Source organism: Scaptodrosophila lebanonensis, unplaced genomic scaffold (assembly GCF_003285725.1).
Source record: "Scaptodrosophila lebanonensis strain 11010-0011.00,11010-0021.00 unplaced genomic scaffold, SlebRS2 tig00000113-arrow-arrow-pilon, whole genome shotgun sequence".
NCBI lineage: Eukaryota > Metazoa > Arthropoda > Insecta > Diptera > Drosophilidae > Scaptodrosophila > Scaptodrosophila lebanonensis.
In genome coordinates, this window is record NW_022060575.1 from 433,088 (window position 1) to 450,936 (window position 17,849).

General features: G+C 42.3%; 6 protein-coding genes across 10 annotated transcripts; 3 read left to right on the top strand and 3 right to left on the bottom strand.

Annotated features, from left to right (window-relative positions):
• The first annotated feature begins 1,068 nt into the window (after positions 1 to 1,068).
• On the top strand, positions 1,069 to 2,798 carry LOC115628325 (mitochondrial import receptor subunit TOM22 homolog). 2 transcript variants are annotated; one of them, XM_030524382.1, is made up of 3 exons: positions 1,069 to 1,218; positions 1,935 to 1,976; positions 2,063 to 2,798. In XM_030524382.1, the coding sequence occupies exons 1-3, from the start codon at positions 1,204 to 1,206 to the stop codon at positions 2,369 to 2,371; spliced, it is 366 nt and encodes a 121-aa protein (XP_030380242.1). In that variant the 5' UTR covers positions 1,069 to 1,203; the 3' UTR covers positions 2,372 to 2,798. The 2 variants fall into 2 exon arrangements, with proteins under 2 accessions (XP_030380242.1, XP_030380241.1); XM_030524381.1 differs by lacking the exon at positions 1,069 to 1,218 and adding an exon at positions 1,461 to 1,796.
• LOC115628324 (anaphase-promoting complex subunit 5) lies at positions 2,793 to 5,244 on the bottom strand. The gene is made up of 2 exons (XM_030524379.1): positions 5,067 to 5,244; positions 2,793 to 5,011 (listed from the first exon to the last, which is right to left on the bottom strand). The coding sequence occupies exons 1-2, from the start codon at positions 5,184 to 5,186 to the stop codon at positions 2,819 to 2,821; spliced, it is 2,313 nt and encodes a 770-aa protein (XP_030380239.1). The 5' UTR covers positions 5,187 to 5,244; the 3' UTR covers positions 2,793 to 2,818.
• Positions 5,245 to 5,564: 320 nt separating this feature from the next.
• LOC115628301 (very-long-chain enoyl-CoA reductase) lies at positions 5,565 to 7,185 on the bottom strand. Its single transcript, XM_030524349.1, has 4 exons — positions 7,075 to 7,185; positions 6,648 to 7,012; positions 6,152 to 6,368; positions 5,565 to 6,087 (listed from the first exon to the last, which is right to left on the bottom strand). The coding sequence occupies exons 1-4, from the start codon at positions 7,078 to 7,080 to the stop codon at positions 5,767 to 5,769; spliced, it is 909 nt and encodes a 302-aa protein (XP_030380209.1). The 5' UTR covers positions 7,081 to 7,185; the 3' UTR covers positions 5,565 to 5,766.
• A 403-nt stretch (positions 7,186 to 7,588) lies between these two features.
• On the top strand, positions 7,589 to 14,040 carry LOC115628380 (polyubiquitin-C). 4 transcript variants are annotated; one of them, XM_030524463.1, is made up of 2 exons: positions 7,589 to 7,623; positions 9,149 to 14,040. In XM_030524463.1, exon 2 carries the CDS (start codon positions 9,167 to 9,169, stop codon positions 13,733 to 13,735), a length of 4,569 nt encoding a protein of 1,522 aa, XP_030380323.1. In that variant the 5' UTR covers positions 7,589 to 7,623; positions 9,149 to 9,166; the 3' UTR covers positions 13,736 to 14,040. The 4 variants fall into 4 exon arrangements, with proteins under 4 accessions (XP_030380323.1, XP_030380321.1, XP_030380324.1 ...); XM_030524461.1 differs by lacking the exon at positions 7,589 to 7,623 and adding an exon at positions 8,028 to 8,123; XM_030524464.1 differs by lacking the exon at positions 7,589 to 7,623 and adding an exon at positions 8,039 to 8,123 and having other exon boundaries at positions 9,156 to 14,040.
• Positions 14,041 to 15,498: 1,458 nt separating this feature from the next.
• Positions 15,499 to 17,183, top strand: LOC115628226 (vacuolar fusion protein CCZ1 homolog). The gene is made up of 4 exons (XM_030524230.1): positions 15,499 to 15,617; positions 15,687 to 15,784; positions 15,861 to 16,609; positions 16,680 to 17,183. Exons 1-4 carry the CDS (start codon positions 15,534 to 15,536, stop codon positions 17,165 to 17,167), a joined length of 1,419 nt encoding a protein of 472 aa, XP_030380090.1. The 5' UTR covers positions 15,499 to 15,533; the 3' UTR covers positions 17,168 to 17,183.
• On the bottom strand, positions 17,126 to 17,835 carry LOC115628227 (ragulator complex protein LAMTOR4 homolog). Its single transcript, XM_030524231.1, has 2 exons — positions 17,563 to 17,835; positions 17,126 to 17,499 (listed from the first exon to the last, which is right to left on the bottom strand). The coding sequence occupies exons 1-2, from the start codon at positions 17,811 to 17,813 to the stop codon at positions 17,274 to 17,276; spliced, it is 477 nt and encodes a 158-aa protein (XP_030380091.1). The 5' UTR covers positions 17,814 to 17,835; the 3' UTR covers positions 17,126 to 17,273.
• Positions 17,836 to 17,849: the final 14 nt, after the last annotated feature.

Consider the following 17,849-nt stretch of genomic DNA (forward strand, 5'->3'; position numbering starts at 1 on the left):
AAATAAACCAACGCTCAATTACTAGATCCTTTCATTTATTAAAAATTTACAGAAGTGTTTGCTTTGAGAAAATATATATATCTTACTTTGACTCCGATAATAAATTTATGGCTGAGGAAATCAAACTAAGTCGGTAGGTGGCCATAGAAAATGGTAAAAGTTACTTAACAGATCAAAATGCATGCTATTTATTACTTGTAGTATTTGTAAATTTGTAGTTTCTACAAATTTATGCACGTTCAATAACAAAAATGTTTTTTGGACTAAAAATCGTTCGAACATAAACAAACATATTATTCAAGTGAGAATTGAGCATGTATACTTCCATAAATTCTTAAATGAAATGCAAAATTGTGGAAGTTCACTAATACAGGGAGATGGGGAGATCGACAGAAAAAAAATTTACTACCTTATGGAGTCGGAGATGCATTTCATAAATTCAACATTCCCTTTTTAACCGTCGATTACAAAGTATCGTAAAGATAACTTGACTTGGAAAAACGTGCATTTCATTTACACATGTACATTTTTAAGGGGAGAAGTTTTTTTTTTTTATAAACGTGTCCTAGTCCGCTCAAAGTATAAATATGTTGTTTAAATAAATATAGTTTTTATACTTTTCGAATGTGCCTTTATTTATACATATGTATATGTAAGTATGTACATTCACAAAATATCTTTAAATCTTTAGATTTTATTTTATCTGAATTACAATGTTCCTATTTTTAAACCTAATAAATATTTGAATATAACAAAGTATACATCAAGTTACATCAAATTACACCATCAATCTGTGTTTGAATGAATTTTCGTTAAGTCGTGAATTGTGAGCTGTACATGGAGCTCACGGCAATTTTCGAAGTTGTCACGTTCACAAAATGTACAGACATTTTAGTCTTATACGATCACATAACCTAGCGTACACAATCGCACACAGCTTTAGTAAAATAAAACAATAAAAAACATTCAGGAAGGCAGCAGCTCTATTTTTCGAAATGTTATACATATATTCACAACAAAGTATGCCGTGTCATTACTGTTTTGGCCCGGCATTGTGAAATTTTATTTTTTCACACAAGGAGCAAACAAGTAATACGTAAAATTCAGTTTACGACATTTCTAAATTTTTCGCTGTGCATAAAATAACAAAAATTAAATACAGAAACTTTTGAAATAGCAGCGCATATTTTTTGAAAAACAACTATGGGTGACGAAAAGGTAAGCACGCTAAATCAAGTTATCTGCTATTTCTGTTACCACCCAATCTGTAATACACATACAAATTAATTTGTATCTACGGCATTATATGGCGGCTTTCAGTTCTACGCTTCGGTCACTCTAAATTCGCGACTACCATATGATTTAGTGATGCTAAGAGTTGAAATTTACCATCGGCTGCTAAAAATCGATAGAAATGCGGAACATCGTAGTTTTAATTACTTCGATGGTTTCGTCGTTGTCGTGTAGTCCGTGCATATAGTTGCGAATCATATTATTTTTTGTGAAAAACGAACAAAACGAAAGCCAAATTCAATTAAACGGTAGCAAAAATTACCTAAATTGTCTATTGTGTACGTTTACGTCTGCGTGTGCGTTATTGTGAGGCTGATAAACGCCTGCACGACTTTTCAATATTCATAGTGTTAACTTAAAGCCGCAAAGTGGATACCGATAACGTGAAAATCGAGGATTTGATGGACTCTGATCCTGACATAGAGTTCATTGAAAAGGATAGTGGAATGTCCTCATTGGGTGGTAGCAAGGATGAAACACCTGAGCGGCGCACAGTTGCTACTGTAAGTGCAAGTTCGAGGTTGTCGCTGGCCTGTGTGCGTTTGCGTAATTGGCATATTGCTAGAAAAAACGTGCACCATCCCTAACACGCATTGATATTGATTAATACAATACATAAATGCATTTTTGATTCTTTGCAGACATCAAACAATCCACAGGACGGGGGTGAGAACTATGATGACGTAAGTGGCACATGATATTAATATTGTGATTTGTTTGTAAACAATATATTTTCAATGATCTAACCTCAAACTTCCCAATACGCCAGGAACCCGATGAGAGCGTCGGTGAACGCATGTGGGGATTGACCGAAATGTTTCCGGAATCTGTCCGCAATTTCGCCGGCAAAGTGACCAATGCCACGGTAAAGAGCTTCCGCAGCGTTTACCAGTTTTCGTGCAATGCATCGTGGATATTCTTTACAAGCTCCGTTATATTGTTTGCGCCAGTCATCTTTGAGACCGAGCGTGCTCAGATGGAGGAACTACACAAGTCGCAGCAGAAGCAAGTGCTTCTTGGTCCTGGCAGTGCCATGGCCGCATCTGGACCAGCGCCCAATTTACCATTGATTCGTTAGTTTACATTATTTACATTATTAGCTGCATAACGAAAGCGAATCCAAATAACGAAAAATGCCAGAAGTTAGTTTAAGTTACACACCCATGAATGCGATACCCAGCCACCCTCGCATACAATAGCTAAATTTCAAAATAATGGACAACCCAATTTAATATCCCATAGCATACCTGGAAGCCTCAGCATTTACGCGAACTATATGGCACAGCCTACTTTACTAGCGTTTACGACTGTTTTTCAGCATTGCAATCACAGCAACACATTAAGCATAGAGCATTCAGCCATTAACAAAACATACAGTAAAGATATACTTTCGAGCAGTTGTGAAAATTCAAATAGGACTTTTTAGTACTGTAGATGGTGTATACTAAAATAACAAATACTGTTTAAACAAAATTTAATAAAAAAATATGTTTATTAAGAGTTAATCGGTGCTTTGCCATGTGATTTAATAGACCATGCCAAGGTACTCGCGTGGAATGGGGTGTTCGGTATAGTAGCGTCTAAATTCGCCTGCATATTTATTGCGAAGCTGGCGCTCGCCGATCTCATTAAAGCGCTGCGCCAGGAACACATACACATCCAGCACCTTGGCATGGGCTTCAAGTTTCTTAAACGCCTGTGCTGCACGTTGCAACACATCTACGGATTTCAACAGCTGTGCCTTACGTAGATCTGCATCTGTGCCTGCAATGGCAAGCAGACAGCGCACAAAAACGAAATCAGTCTTAGCACGTTCATACAATCCACCATTTATATGGACGTCCTCCATGCAGTGCTTAATGGCTTGGTAAGCCTTTTGCGGCATGCCAAGAAGCAGCAGTAGTTGGGCCAAGACCATATCCACCAACGCTAGTTCGTAGTCCATTTGGGATTCCGTCATTTCTTCCGCTACACCCAGGAGAAGAGTCACAGTTTCACTTGAGAATCTTCCATCGGCGAGACTGCAATATCCTAAAAGCAGCTGAACACGTATGCGTATAAGAAAGGGCATTTGAGTTTGTGACACCAACTTGTCCAGCAAACGGCGTGCATTGAAGAACTCCCGTTTTGCAACATAGATTGTTGCTCGCTGAAGCATAGCATCGGCGGGATCGAGCAGATGCAGCTGATCGCAGGCCTTCATGGCATCATGCCACCGACAACGATAAATACCCGACTGTATAATAACATGGCATTGGCTGATCATCCAACATTCTGCACTGGGCATTCGAGGAAGATGCTCACGAGCGCGATAGAGCAGCACGTGCGACAGCTGCATTTCGCCCTGCAATTGCAGCCATAAAGCATAGCTAGCCAAAGCACTGCCCACGCTCGCCGAGCCTCGGCAGAAACGATCTCGCTCCACAAGTAGCAACTGTGCATAGAGAGCCGACAACTCGTGACGCCCATAGGCACACCAGACAGCCGAACGCAGGGCCAGAGCCTCCGAGGCGTGATCTGCAAAATTATTTCGATTGGTTAGATTATCACTGCGCTGAAGCAGATCAAAGAGACGTAGCGGCTGGTATCCAGCAACTGTGCCTAGCTTGACGGCAAAGTGCAAGGCCAAAGTGTGATTTTGCAATAATGAGCCATCAGTATCTGCGGCCTCGGCAACGCTACGTTGGACAGAGGACAGTGGCAGCTCATCACGTAGCAGACAGTACCAAGTGTTGGCCAAATTCAAGCTGCGCTTATCCCCATGCTCTTGTGCCAGCATTATGCCTTCTCTAAGAGCAGCTAAGGCTTCGTCTCGATGACCGAAAGTAGCATGCAGCACCGCCAAATTAACACAAAAATATTGATATCCCTTCTCCTGGCTCATCATGCGTACCGGGCTACGATCGAGAGCGCGATGTAGGGCTGCCAGGGCATTTTTATAGTCACGCACTCGCAACTGATTCATGTAACCCAAAAAGTATGGGGTCGTTGCCAACGGTATATCATTGATTATTTCCTGCACCTTGCGATGCAGCTCTATGGGTGGGAGCGCATTTCGCTCGCTATGCTCTAGCAGCTCGGATTGTTTGTTAATAAAGACCTTAGCTTGCTTGGGTGCCCATTTACCCATCGAACTACTGCCAGTGGGTTCAGTTACAACCGCGTCGGAACAGGATGGAGCTGCATTGGCAGACTCCGGTTTGTTGATTCTTAATGCTACTTCATTTTTGTCGTCTGTCTTCTCTTCAGTTGTCGCCGGTGGAGTCTCAGCTCTATGCAGAATGCCACCTGCAATTTGTTTGTTTGGCCCAACAGCCAGGGCGCGCACACCAGTCTCATAGTAAGTGCAAAAGTTCTTATACATGCCCACCATTTCGGAGAAACTGAACCGTTCTAGCACCACGCCGACCCTGCGAACATAGACGCCCATCATACTGAATTGGCTTACGCCCCAACTTTCATTCAGCAGATTATCAATGTTTTGGGACTCGGAAAAATCAAAGAGCGCCTCAATGCCATTAGCGCAGAACTCCGACATGGCCTTCTCGAATGCTTCCAATAGCAGAGTGTCCAACTTGTAGCGATGAGAAGTGAGAAGATTGTGGAATTTGTAGTAACTCATGTCCGCCTCCTGCACAATCTTAAACATCAGCATGCAGAACATTCGACGTCGCTGCGGATTCATTATGACCCCTGAATCTAACGAGGATTTTTTATCCTGCAATTTAATTTACAAATATTTGCAAGCCATGGTTGGAAATTAGCAAACATACCGCGATATATTGTTTGAGTAATATTAGAACGGCAATTTTATGTGGCGTAGGATTTTCGATACGCGGCGGCGTCGGCTTTCCGCTAGGCTCTAGCGTGTCCAGTTCCTCAAAAAGATTCATTGTGCAAGCATTATATTTCCACTTCTATATTTGTTTTGTTGTGGCGCTGACCCAAAAACACCTGAAAATAAGTCTGTAAAAAGCACCACTAGAATTGTAATCGCAGTCTGGCAACTCTACTTATGCGCGCTTATATTTTAAAATTACGACACCCCTAGACTAGCAGATTCATATTGCCAAAGGTAGAAAGGGCATCATTTAATTTATGTATTTTTTTCCACAATAAATGTAAATACCAAATGCAATGCCATGCCAAAGAGTTATTGGCGTCTGGTAACACCATTAATGCAAAATTAAAACCGCGCCAAAAGTTTTAATTTGTACATATGTAAGTATTAAGTAAATTTGCACTAAATCGCGAAAGCAAATACGCACGCATACAGGTTTATTGTTTATATTTTTATTTGTTTATATTTTTATTTGTTTTTAACAGACGCTAAAGAAAACCCAAAGTTCATAGATTAACTACCCCTTTTACAGTTTGTTTACAATCTAAGCACACTAATATTTGTGGTGTGTAAAAGACATGGAATTTCTTATACAGTGAACAGTACTGTAAGTGCATGTATGCAGTTAATGCTTAAAGCACAAATGGAAAAATGGAACGACGCTGTCTGGGGTAATCCTTGAACTCCTTCTTATAGTTGCGGTGTTTAGCAAGGGCCCACACGGTCATCTGGAAGGCGCCGGCAAAGGCAAACAGATAAGCGGCCAGGCAAGATGTCATCACTGAAAAAGATACCCAGGCGCCAATTTCATAAGTGTAGTTGGGACAAGATACCAAATTAAAGAGCTTTGTCAATGGATTAGCATCCGGGACAGGTATTCTGCGGACTTTGGTGCCTGGTGGACGCAGATTACGCAAAGCAATGTGTATGGAAAAATTGCCCAGTTCGCACAGCTGTAAAGAAAACGGTGTTATTTGTACAGATTTATTCAATGGCCAAAGATTCATAGATACTTACCGCAAAGGCAGCTAATGAAGCCCACACAGTGCACATACATGGTGAAGTGTATTGAGGATGATTTACATGATACGACACATAGGCTGTAAAACCCCAATAGTAACTACAGTTCTTGAAGAGGTTGCGCAAGGGCATTGTCGCATGCGAGAAACGATGTACAAAGATCGTCTCCAGCAGTCTCTTCACATAGTGGACTGTATAACAGCCAGCGGCAATGCTGTTACAAAATATACATCGAAAAACGGGTTAATAATTATGCGGATACGAAAACCGCGCTAATACATGCGTTTCTGTCCGAACCAAACTTTGCATAAGCGCAACGTTAGCCGCTGTTGGGGTCAAAGTGGGTCGTCGTCGTCATAGTCGATTTGTACGAAATCAAAAAATCGAAAGATGTAGATGTGCGCGCAACCGTAAGGGAAAGTCGCACACACACACAAACACACGCACATGTACGTACATGCATACATATATCTGCATATAAATGTCCACTTACTGAGTTGTGAGTGAGATCGGGGTGCTTGCCGCCTTGCCATAGATGAGCTCCGGTCGGAAGTAAAAAATTAAATAGACTATCAAAGGACCAGCATACTCGGCCAAAAATACAGTCTTCCATCCAATTTGAGGACCCAGATCCTTTATATAGACCTTATCACCATTGCGGACATTCAAACTGTCCAAGGTGTCGGTGTCCTTTAGCGACTTGTCGCGCACATCAAGGCGCAGGGACTGGCGGTCCTCATGTGGGGTCGACTTTAGAGTTTTGTGAATTATCACACGCAGCTCAGCAACCGTTGTGCCCGATGACGGAGCCTTTACCTTGCCATAGGGCTTAGTAGTTTTGGCACTGAGTATTTCAAGCTATAGGGACATTTTTCAATTAAAAACTTTTTGCACCCATTTAAGCGACTGCATTAACTCACCTCCATTTCTTGTGCGGGTAATGCCTGACTAGCGAACTGATATTAATACGGAATGAATAAAATCGGCAAATGAGAAAGTCAAAGTACACAGAAGTGTGACCATAGGTCTAACAATGCAAAATCACACAATTTTTGAATACCCCCACAGCACAATATTTATTGTGCAAATAATCAAATAAATATTTTTCAATTTTTTGTCCAACTTCATATGAATAAATATACATATCTAATCTAAGGAAAACTTGAAATTTCAGTCGATGCTTTGCTACACAACTAGCTGAAACACATTTTTATAGTCATTCAAGTTTCAGGCCTAGTGACCATAGCCCAAATACTCAACATAGCAATAGACAAAATCAGTCGGAAAATCAATTCATCATATCCCAGTTGAGCTAAAAGATCTGTATTTGTTGCGGTAAAAAGATAATAGTCCCGATTCATTTAAAGAAGCTTAAATTTTCAAAAATCAGTGGATTGTTTTTAGTTTATGTACGTGTTCATACAAGTTATATATACATACACATATATTTTAAAAAAGAGACACCAACGGTAAGTATTCCTTTCAATTACAATGAGCGGAAGCGGACTTATCTTTCGACGGTGTTTTAAAGCTACAGTCCTGTTATACGCTATTATAAAGAAATAAAAGCACAGTGCAAAAAGTAGAAAAAACTATAGTTACATACATATGTATATGTAGGCTTTATTTTAAGAGGGCTACGATTCTATTATCAGATTTGCAAATAAAAGGTCATTCAAAAAAATCACTCGGCCAGTAAACTCAGTACGTTAAAGAGGTCTTGTCTTGAATTTGTTCAAAATAATTTTTTACATTCATTTTTGTGGTAAGTTCAAGTTTTATAAACAATAAAAGTAGGCATTGATTTTAAAATCGTAACGAAAATATTTAGAATAATTTATTTTGCATTTGACTCCGAAGCAAAACACATCGAAAAAAAAAACGATTTGTATAAATCCTGCATTCAACGAACTAACAGCTGTAATAAGTGAAATATACGCAATATTTCAAGCTAACGTGTTTTATATCGGTGAGTGAAAGTATATTGCTTTAAATTTTGAGTAGAGGTGGGTAATAAATACTAATTCACGGTGGGTCGTTCACTTAGGTGGCAACGTGTGATATTTTTATGAGTGAGACGAACATACATACGCAGCCTTCTATGTAAGTAAATTTCTTACTACGTATCTGCAATTAAAATGTTATTAGGCTCTTTAATGCATGCGCACCATATTGCGTAAATGAATATCAGCAAATTCAAAACGTTAGGTGCATTTTCTTAATATTCCTTGGCTATTTCTTTGTTAAGTCTGCAATTACAAATATTTTAAGTGTGGTGAAAATTTATAGTGCAAGTGAGATATCCATAGTCGTACTGGAAATTTCCCTAAAATTGCCTTGTAGCAGCGCAAATTATAAAAGACCCCGATTTAATGCCATAGAAATTATTGATAATTAGAGGCCAGACTGGTAAAGAGATCCGCGTGAATACAATAAGAATAAAGACGAAATTAGCAAAACAATTTCAGAAGTGTTAAAGATAAAGTAAGTTTTGGGACGGTTGAATTTAATTAACTGTATACGTGTTGTTGTCGCTTGCGAAGCTAATTTCGTGTTAATTCTTTTCTCTTGTGTAATATCATACGTATGTATGTATGTACATGTATAATGATACCTACACATACATATGTATGCAATGTAGTACGTACTCGTATCCATATGCATATATTTCGGCTGTGCACATACATATACAATAGCAGAACCAGGGTTTTTCAATAACCTGGTGAAATTATTTTATGCCGTCACAAAGTGAACGTTCCAGACTGCATAAAAGTACATCAATGTATACATATGTATGTATGTATGTATATGTACATATGTATGCATGTATGTATACATTCATTCTTTGTCATTATCTCAATCATTTGTCGAATAACAATATACATACACACAAAAACTCTTCCCATGTATGGAAAAAATTAAGTACTTGCAAATATATTAGCTGTTTACCTTCTTACATTTGCAATGTTAAGACATTCTTTTAATCAATTTCAGTTTGCAGAATAATCCGAAATGCAGATCTTTGTAAAGACCCTTACTGGCAAGACCATCACTTTGGAGGTTGAGCCCAGCGATACCATTGAGAACGTAAAGGCCAAGATCCAGGATAAGGAGGGCATTCCTCCAGACCAACAGCGTCTGATCTTCGCCGGAAAACAGTTGGAAGATGGACGCACCCTGTCAGACTACAACATCCAAAAGGAGTCGACTCTTCACTTGGTGCTCCGTCTGCGTGGTGGCATGCAAATCTTTGTGAAGACTCTCACCGGCAAAACCATCACTTTGGAGGTTGAGCCCAGCGACACCATTGAGAACGTAAAGGCCAAAATCCAGGATAAGGAGGGCATTCCCCCAGACCAACAGCGTCTGATCTTCGCCGGAAAACAGTTGGAAGATGGGCGCACCTTGTCTGACTACAACATCCAAAAGGAGTCGACCCTTCACTTGGTGCTCCGTCTGCGTGGTGGCATGCAAATCTTTGTGAAGACTCTCACTGGTAAAACCATCACTTTGGAGGTTGAGCCCAGCGATACCATTGAGAACGTGAAGGCCAAGATCCAGGATAAGGAGGGCATTCCCCCAGACCAACAGCGTCTGATCTTCGCCGGAAAACAGTTGGAAGATGGGCGCACCTTGTCTGACTACAACATCCAAAAGGAGTCGACCCTTCACTTGGTGCTCCGTCTGCGTGGTGGTATGCAAATCTTTGTGAAGACTCTCACTGGCAAAACCATCACTTTGGAGGTTGAGCCCAGCGATACCATTGAGAACGTGAAGGCCAAGATCCAGGATAAGGAGGGCATTCCCCCAGACCAACAGCGTCTGATCTTCGCCGGAAAACAGTTGGAAGATGGACGCACCCTGTCAGACTACAACATCCAAAAGGAGTCGACCCTTCACTTGGTGCTCCGTCTGCGTGGTGGCATGCAAATCTTTGTGAAGACTCTCACCGGCAAAACCATCACCTTGGAGGTTGAGCCCAGCGACACCATTGAGAACGTAAAGGCCAAAATCCAGGATAAGGAGGGCATTCCCCCAGACCAACAGCGTCTGATCTTCGCCGGAAAACAGTTGGAAGATGGACGCACCTTGTCTGACTACAACATCCAAAAGGAGTCGACCCTTCACTTGGTGCTCCGTCTGCGTGGTGGCATGCAAATCTTTGTGAAGACTCTCACCGGCAAAACCATCACTTTGGAGGTTGAGCCCAGCGATACCATTGAGAACGTAAAGGCCAAAATCCAGGATAAGGAGGGCATTCCCCCAGACCAACAGCGTCTGATCTTCGCCGGAAAACAGTTGGAAGATGGACGCACCTTGTCTGACTACAACATCCAAAAGGAGTCAACCCTTCACTTGGTGCTCCGTCTGCGTGGTGGCATGCAAATCTTTGTGAAGACTCTCACCGGCAAAACCATCACTTTGGAGGTTGAGCCCAGCGACACCATTGAGAACGTAAAGGCCAAGATCCAGGATAAGGAGGGCATTCCCCCAGACCAACAGCGTCTGATCTTCGCCGGAAAACAGTTGGAAGATGGGCGCACCTTGTCTGACTACAACATCCAAAAGGAGTCAACCCTTCACTTGGTGCTCCGTCTGCGTGGTGGTATGCAAATCTTTGTGAAGACTCTCACCGGCAAAACCATCACCTTGGAGGTTGAGCCCAGCGACACCATTGAGAACGTAAAGGCCAAAATCCAGGATAAGGAGGGCATTCCCCCAGACCAACAGCGTCTGATCTTCGCCGGAAAACAGTTGGAAGATGGACGCACCTTGTCTGACTACAACATCCAAAAGGAGTCAACCCTTCACTTGGTGCTCCGTCTGCGTGGTGGCATGCAAATCTTTGTGAAGACTCTCACCGGCAAAACCATCACCTTGGAGGTTGAGCCCAGCGACACCATTGAGAACGTAAAGGCCAAAATCCAGGATAAGGAGGGCATTCCCCCAGACCAACAGCGTCTGATCTTCGCCGGAAAACAGTTGGAAGATGGACGCACCTTGTCTGACTACAACATCCAAAAGGAGTCGACCCTTCACTTGGTGCTCCGTCTGCGTGGTGGCATGCAAATCTTTGTGAAGACTCTCACCGGCAAAACCATCACTTTGGAGGTTGAGCCCAGCGATACCATTGAGAACGTAAAGGCCAAGATCCAGGATAAGGAGGGCATTCCCCCAGACCAACAGCGTCTGATCTTCGCCGGAAAACAGTTGGAAGATGGACGCACCTTGTCTGACTACAACATCCAAAAGGAGTCAACCCTTCACTTGGTGCTCCGTCTGCGTGGTGGCATGCAAATCTTTGTGAAGACTCTCACCGGCAAAACCATCACTTTGGAGGTTGAGCCCAGCGACACCATTGAGAACGTAAAGGCCAAGATCCAGGATAAGGAGGGCATTCCCCCAGACCAACAGCGTCTGATCTTCGCCGGAAAACAGTTGGAAGATGGGCGCACCTTGTCTGACTACAACATCCAAAAGGAGTCAACCCTTCACTTGGTGCTCCGTCTGCGTGGTGGTATGCAAATCTTTGTGAAGACTCTCACTGGCAAAACCATCACTTTGGAGGTTGAGCCCAGCGATACCATTGAGAACGTGAAGGCCAAGATCCAGGATAAGGAGGGCATTCCCCCAGACCAACAGCGTCTGATCTTCGCCGGAAAACAGTTGGAAGATGGACGCACCCTGTCAGACTACAACATCCAAAAGGAGTCGACCCTTCACTTGGTACTCCGTCTGCGTGGTGGCATGCAAATCTTTGTGAAGACTCTCACCGGCAAAACCATCACTTTGGAGGTTGAGCCCAGCGACACCATTGAGAACGTAAAGGCCAAGATCCAGGATAAGGAGGGCATTCCCCCAGACCAACAGCGTCTGATCTTCGCCGGAAAACAGTTGGAAGATGGGCGCACCTTGTCTGACTACAACATCCAAAAGGAGTCGACCCTTCACTTGGTGCTCCGTCTGCGTGGTGGCATGCAAATCTTTGTGAAGACTCTCACCGGCAAAACCATCACTTTGGAGGTTGAGCCCAGTGATACCATTGAGAACGTGAAGGCCAAGATCCAGGATAAGGAGGGCATTCCCCCAGACCAACAGCGTCTGATCTTCGCCGGAAAACAGTTGGAAGATGGACGCACCTTGTCTGACTACAACATCCAAAAGGAGTCGACCCTTCACTTGGTGCTCCGTCTGCGTGGTGGCATGCAAATCTTTGTGAAGACTCTCACCGGCAAAACCATCACTTTGGAGGTTGAGCCCAGCGACACCATTGAGAACGTAAAGGCCAAGATCCAGGATAAGGAGGGCATTCCCCCAGACCAACAGCGCCTGATCTTCGCCGGAAAACAGTTGGAAGATGGACGCACCTTGTCTGACTACAACATCCAAAAGGAGTCGACCCTTCACTTGGTGCTCCGTCTGCGTGGTGGCATGCAAATCTTTGTGAAGACTCTCACCGGCAAAACCATCACTTTGGAGGTTGAGCCCAGCGACACCATTGAGAACGTAAAGGCCAAGATCCAGGATAAGGAGGGCATTCCCCCAGACCAACAGCGTCTGATCTTCGCCGGAAAACAGTTGGAAGATGGACGCACCTTGTCTGACTACAACATCCAAAAGGAGTCGACCCTTCACTTGGTGCTCCGTCTGCGTGGTGGCATGCAAATCTTTGTGAAGACTCTCACCGGCAAAACCATCACTTTGGAGGTTGAGCCCAGCGATACCATTGAGAACGTGAAGGCCAAGATCCAGGATAAGGAGGGCATTCCCCCAGACCAACAGCGTCTGATCTTCGCCGGAAAACAGTTGGAAGATGGACGCACCTTGTCTGACTACAACATCCAAAAGGAGTCGACCCTTCACTTGGTGCTCCGTCTGCGTGGTGGCATGCAAATCTTTGTGAAGACTCTCACCGGCAAAACCATCACTTTGGAGGTTGAGCCCAGCGATACCATTGAGAACGTGAAGGCCAAGATCCAGGATAAGGAGGGCATTCCCCCAGACCAACAGCGTCTGATCTTCGCCGGAAAACAGTTGGAAGATGGACGCACCCTGTCTGACTACAACATCCAAAAGGAGTCGACTCTTCACTTGGTGCTCCGTCTGCGTGGTGGCATGCAAATCTTTGTGAAGACTCTCACTGGCAAAACCATCACTTTGGAGGTTGAGCCCAGCGATACCATTGAGAACGTGAAGGCCAAGATCCAGGATAAGGAGGGCATTCCCCCAGACCAACAGCGTCTGATCTTCGCCGGAAAACAGTTGGAAGATGGACGCACCTTGTCTGACTACAACATCCAAAAGGAGTCAACCCTTCACTTGGTGCTCCGTCTGCGTGGTGGCATGCAAATCTTTGTGAAGACTCTCACCGGCAAAACCATCACTTTGGAGGTTGAGCCCAGCGACACCATTGAGAACGTAAAGGCCAAGATCCAGGATAAGGAGGGCATTCCCCCAGACCAACAGCGTCTGATCTTCGCCGGAAAACAGTTGGAAGATGGGCGCACCTTGTCTGACTACAACATCCAAAAGGAGTCGACCCTTCACTTGGTGCTCCGTCTGCGTGGTGGCCAAGTTTAATTACTCAATCAATATTGTTGAATCCTACACACAATCCAGTCTCCAATTGGGCAAAACACATATATATACTCGACATAATTCCTAGCCAGTATATTATTTCTACAAATGCTATGACAAGACCGCAACACGTAAAAAATTCCAAATTTGGAGTACCTGCATCTCGACCATATGACCAAAACAACACACTTCCACTTCAAAAATATAATTTCAAGACTCCTGTTTCTGGCTCGAGTTCTAACCAAATAATTTGCTTTGTTTAAAATTCCAAATGCACAGTTAAAATAAATTAATAATTGTTCAAAGACTTCAATCCGTTTTTACTTTCCTTGGTAGCAATAAAAGTAGTGCCTTGACTCTTTCGTATGCACAGTGCCACAAATGGAAACAATTACTCCTCCAGATGCCACCGTGTATTTATCTGCGTGCAGCGGTTTTCTGAATCAAGTAAAACGTGTAAGCCAACTGGAGAAGCGTGATGAAAAGCAAAAATATACTACAGTGCTTTTAATATATAAAAGACACCTATATTTTTCAGAAAATGTTTCCCATAAAAACAATAAAGAACTTTCAGATATATCCAACATTATACATTTCAAAAACTTACCAAAAATATTTATAAGGTATTTTCAACTATTTTGTAAGTGTAAGACTTTGGAAAAGGATCTCTTTGATTTTAGGGCAACCTTAATAAGTATAACTAAGAAACAAAAGTGTTAATTTATATTTTGAATGGCCTTAAAACAGAAAACAATCGACTTTTCAATAAGTTATTTCAAGATAAATCAATTCTAAACGTATATATTTGAAATTGTCTAGGGTCGAGAGGGTATATTAGATACATATGTGCAAAGTATGTAACAGGCACAAGGAACCCTAACCAACCCCAGGTACATATATATATAGAAATGGATTTAAACCTGTCTGGACGAACGAATGGATTTCGGAAACGGCAGAGCCCATATTAACCAAACTGTGTATGTAACTCAAAATTTTCTTGATTTTCATATATGGACATATGATTTTCATATTTCAGATGCTCCAAGTAGATTTTGCGGTTGGACCAAGCAAGCGTCACTGTTTATAGTAACACTATTTATGGTAAAACAATCAACTCGAATGTTCTTTTAAATGTTATTATAAGGATGGTCGTTTTTCTGGAGCTAATGTTTTTATAATATTAGTTTGGTTCTATATATGTACATACATACATATAACAACCATCGTATACATCGGTGTACTGAAGCTTTAAGTGCTTTCATTTGGAACTACATATTATTTGTCTACTTTTTAAAATGGTCGCTCTGACAACTAATTTTACTAATCTTTAATTATTCCACAAAATTAAATTCAGCACAAAAATGAGCAGAATGCGAAAAGGGTATACAAAACGAGATAATTCGATTTAGTCTTGATATCTATACGATCCCTGTCCTGTTTGCGCCCATTCCCCTGCATCAGCATTTCATAATTCTAAAGGTAGATAAGCTCAACTTTGCATTCTGAATTCTTATATTTCTTATACTTAAAAATTTTAATTAAACAAGGTTATGTCCTACAAACATCATCACCGGGTTCGCCCGTGTTATCTTTACTTCTACTGTAAGCCGTTATAGGAATGCATATATGTAAATGGTAGGGGAATTTAGTTTTGTTACAGGGTGCTTCATTGTCGACCTTGCAATTACTATGTTATTCACTGTGAATGACAAAAAAAATGCAACACAAAGCTCAGATAGAACTGTAAATCTTAATGCTACCTGTTTATTTTGAACAAAAATCGAATTCAATAAACACAAACATGACAAAATTGTTGCAGCGCATTGAGGTTACGTTGAGGAGCTTCTACATATTCAATTCCAGCTATGGCCAGACGGAAGGAGAGGTTAGTATGGGGAAGTGTGATAAATATGACGACATACGCCCACTAAAGTAAAAGTATTTACGTACATAGGAATACAAGAAAATTCTTTATTACCATCCCAACGATATTGAGTTAAACACCAAAATCAAAGATGTTGGACTGAGCGAGGCCATTATAACATTTACCAGGTGCGTTTTGTATCCACCGCCCGAAAGTTACATACATACATATGTATATTATTTTAGTTTTCTCTCTGACTTACAGAACATTCACATCCGACGATGATTGCAAGGCGCTCCACACACAGAAAACGACGCAATTGTTCTATCAACCCGAGCCCGGATTCTGGCTAGTGCTGGTGCTTAATGTACCCAAGGAGATTAAGTCCAAGGATGGCATTGAAGTGGCCGAGTACCGAGGCAGTGAAGTTTGCGATCGCATTTATCACTCTGTGCTCCGGCAATTCTACTACATTTACCGCTTCCAATACGGCACATTACAGGACAACGCGTTAGCACTTAATGGAGATGCCGTACAGCTGGCCAAAAAAATCCAGGAATTCTTTGATAAGATTATAGCCACACGCCAGCAACTAGCACCCTGTGATATTATAGATATGTTACATTCAATTCAGTACCTCCCACTAGGTAAGGCGCTCTTCTTGCGAGCCCATAACTTCAGCAGAATGCTGAGTGCAACGTTCCCCGTTTTAAAAGAGTGCATTATGCTGCACAATGACTTGGTGGTATGTGGAGGAAAACTGAGCTCTGTCGATTTATATAGTTTACACGCTTACATTCTGGACAATGTCTTGGAGTCGTGTTCAGCGCCAGTGCTAGCTCGAAGTAGTAGTCCTAGTGGGAGCAGCGACAATTACCAGAAGGGTGGATTTGTGAATAACGTACCTGATGAACCGCCACTTAAAGTTCAAGTAACATTGGACGCGGATTTAAAGCCGCACTATCTACTTATCTATCGCGTTTTGAATGTTACGCTGTGCCTCTTTATCGATGGTATGTAAATCAATTTAACTTCTGAATTCTTACATACATATGTATGTATCATCTTTTTTTTAACTTACAGCTGAGAACGCCCCTCCAAAGCATGAGTTCTATGATGATGTTCATACGTACATGGGTTCGCAGTTGATTTCTTTGGCCCGCGATATTGCCACTGAAGTGTCCAAACAAAACTTGGCTGCCCTTGCGCCCACCAGTAGCAACAGTACCACCGATTGCTCCCCTAAATATTTGTTCATCAACGAGCAGAGTCTTAAGCATCATACGAATGTAGACCGGCATGCCAAGGGGCAACAGAGTATTCCCCGCAACGTTATGAACCTTATTGCTGATTTGGCGAACGAGCCAACCAATATTGATGGCGCTGCTGCTGCCACCGAGGAGCTGCAGGTGAAAACCACCAATGACTTTTGGATAGTAAAGCGACGATGCAATTGGCGCCAGTACTACGTAATACTCTCTAATAGCAAAGCAACCCTGCTTGATGTTACGCAAGAAGCAAAGCGTATATTCGAACAAGAGCTCACAGATGATGTATTCTTTGACAAATAAAAAGAAGTAAAATATAGATAAAGGGAGTTCTCCAATTATAGGGCCGCGTATGCCGTTCCTGCGAATGCCTCAAACAAAAACGGCAACATGCGCTGTGCTCTCGTTTTCAAGCTAGCACGGTTGAACTGCTAGCGTTGTTGCCTTCGACAAACTCCGTGTCGTTGTATGTAGTCGAGGAGGGGGAACTGGTTGTTGCACCATTGCCACTGTGAGTTTTGCTCAACTTTACCACATAAATGCGTTTGTTCGACAAGCAAATACTATAACTGTGCTCCTCATAGTCAATTGTGATGCGTTCACAGCTACTGTTGGGCATGAAATTCTCATCAATACTGGAAGGAATAGATAATCGGATGCGTCATAAGAGAACTTAAAAAGGATCTGCATATACCCACCTTTCAGTCAGATTCAGTAAACCCATTATGACGTTTGCGCTGCGCTCATCATTTTTCAGCTCGCCGCCAGATTCAAGAACAGCTCCATCATCCTTTAGTATTAGATGTCCAATCTGGTTGGGGGGTGTAATCAGCTTTTCCATTTCTATAGCTTGAGCATCACTCAAAACAATTGTGCGTATTTGGTATTCACAGGGAACTAAAACTATAATAGCCATCTGGTAACACTGGCATATCACGGGAGCTCTCATCGCAAGTTGGCAGCACTAATTTTCACTCAACACCAT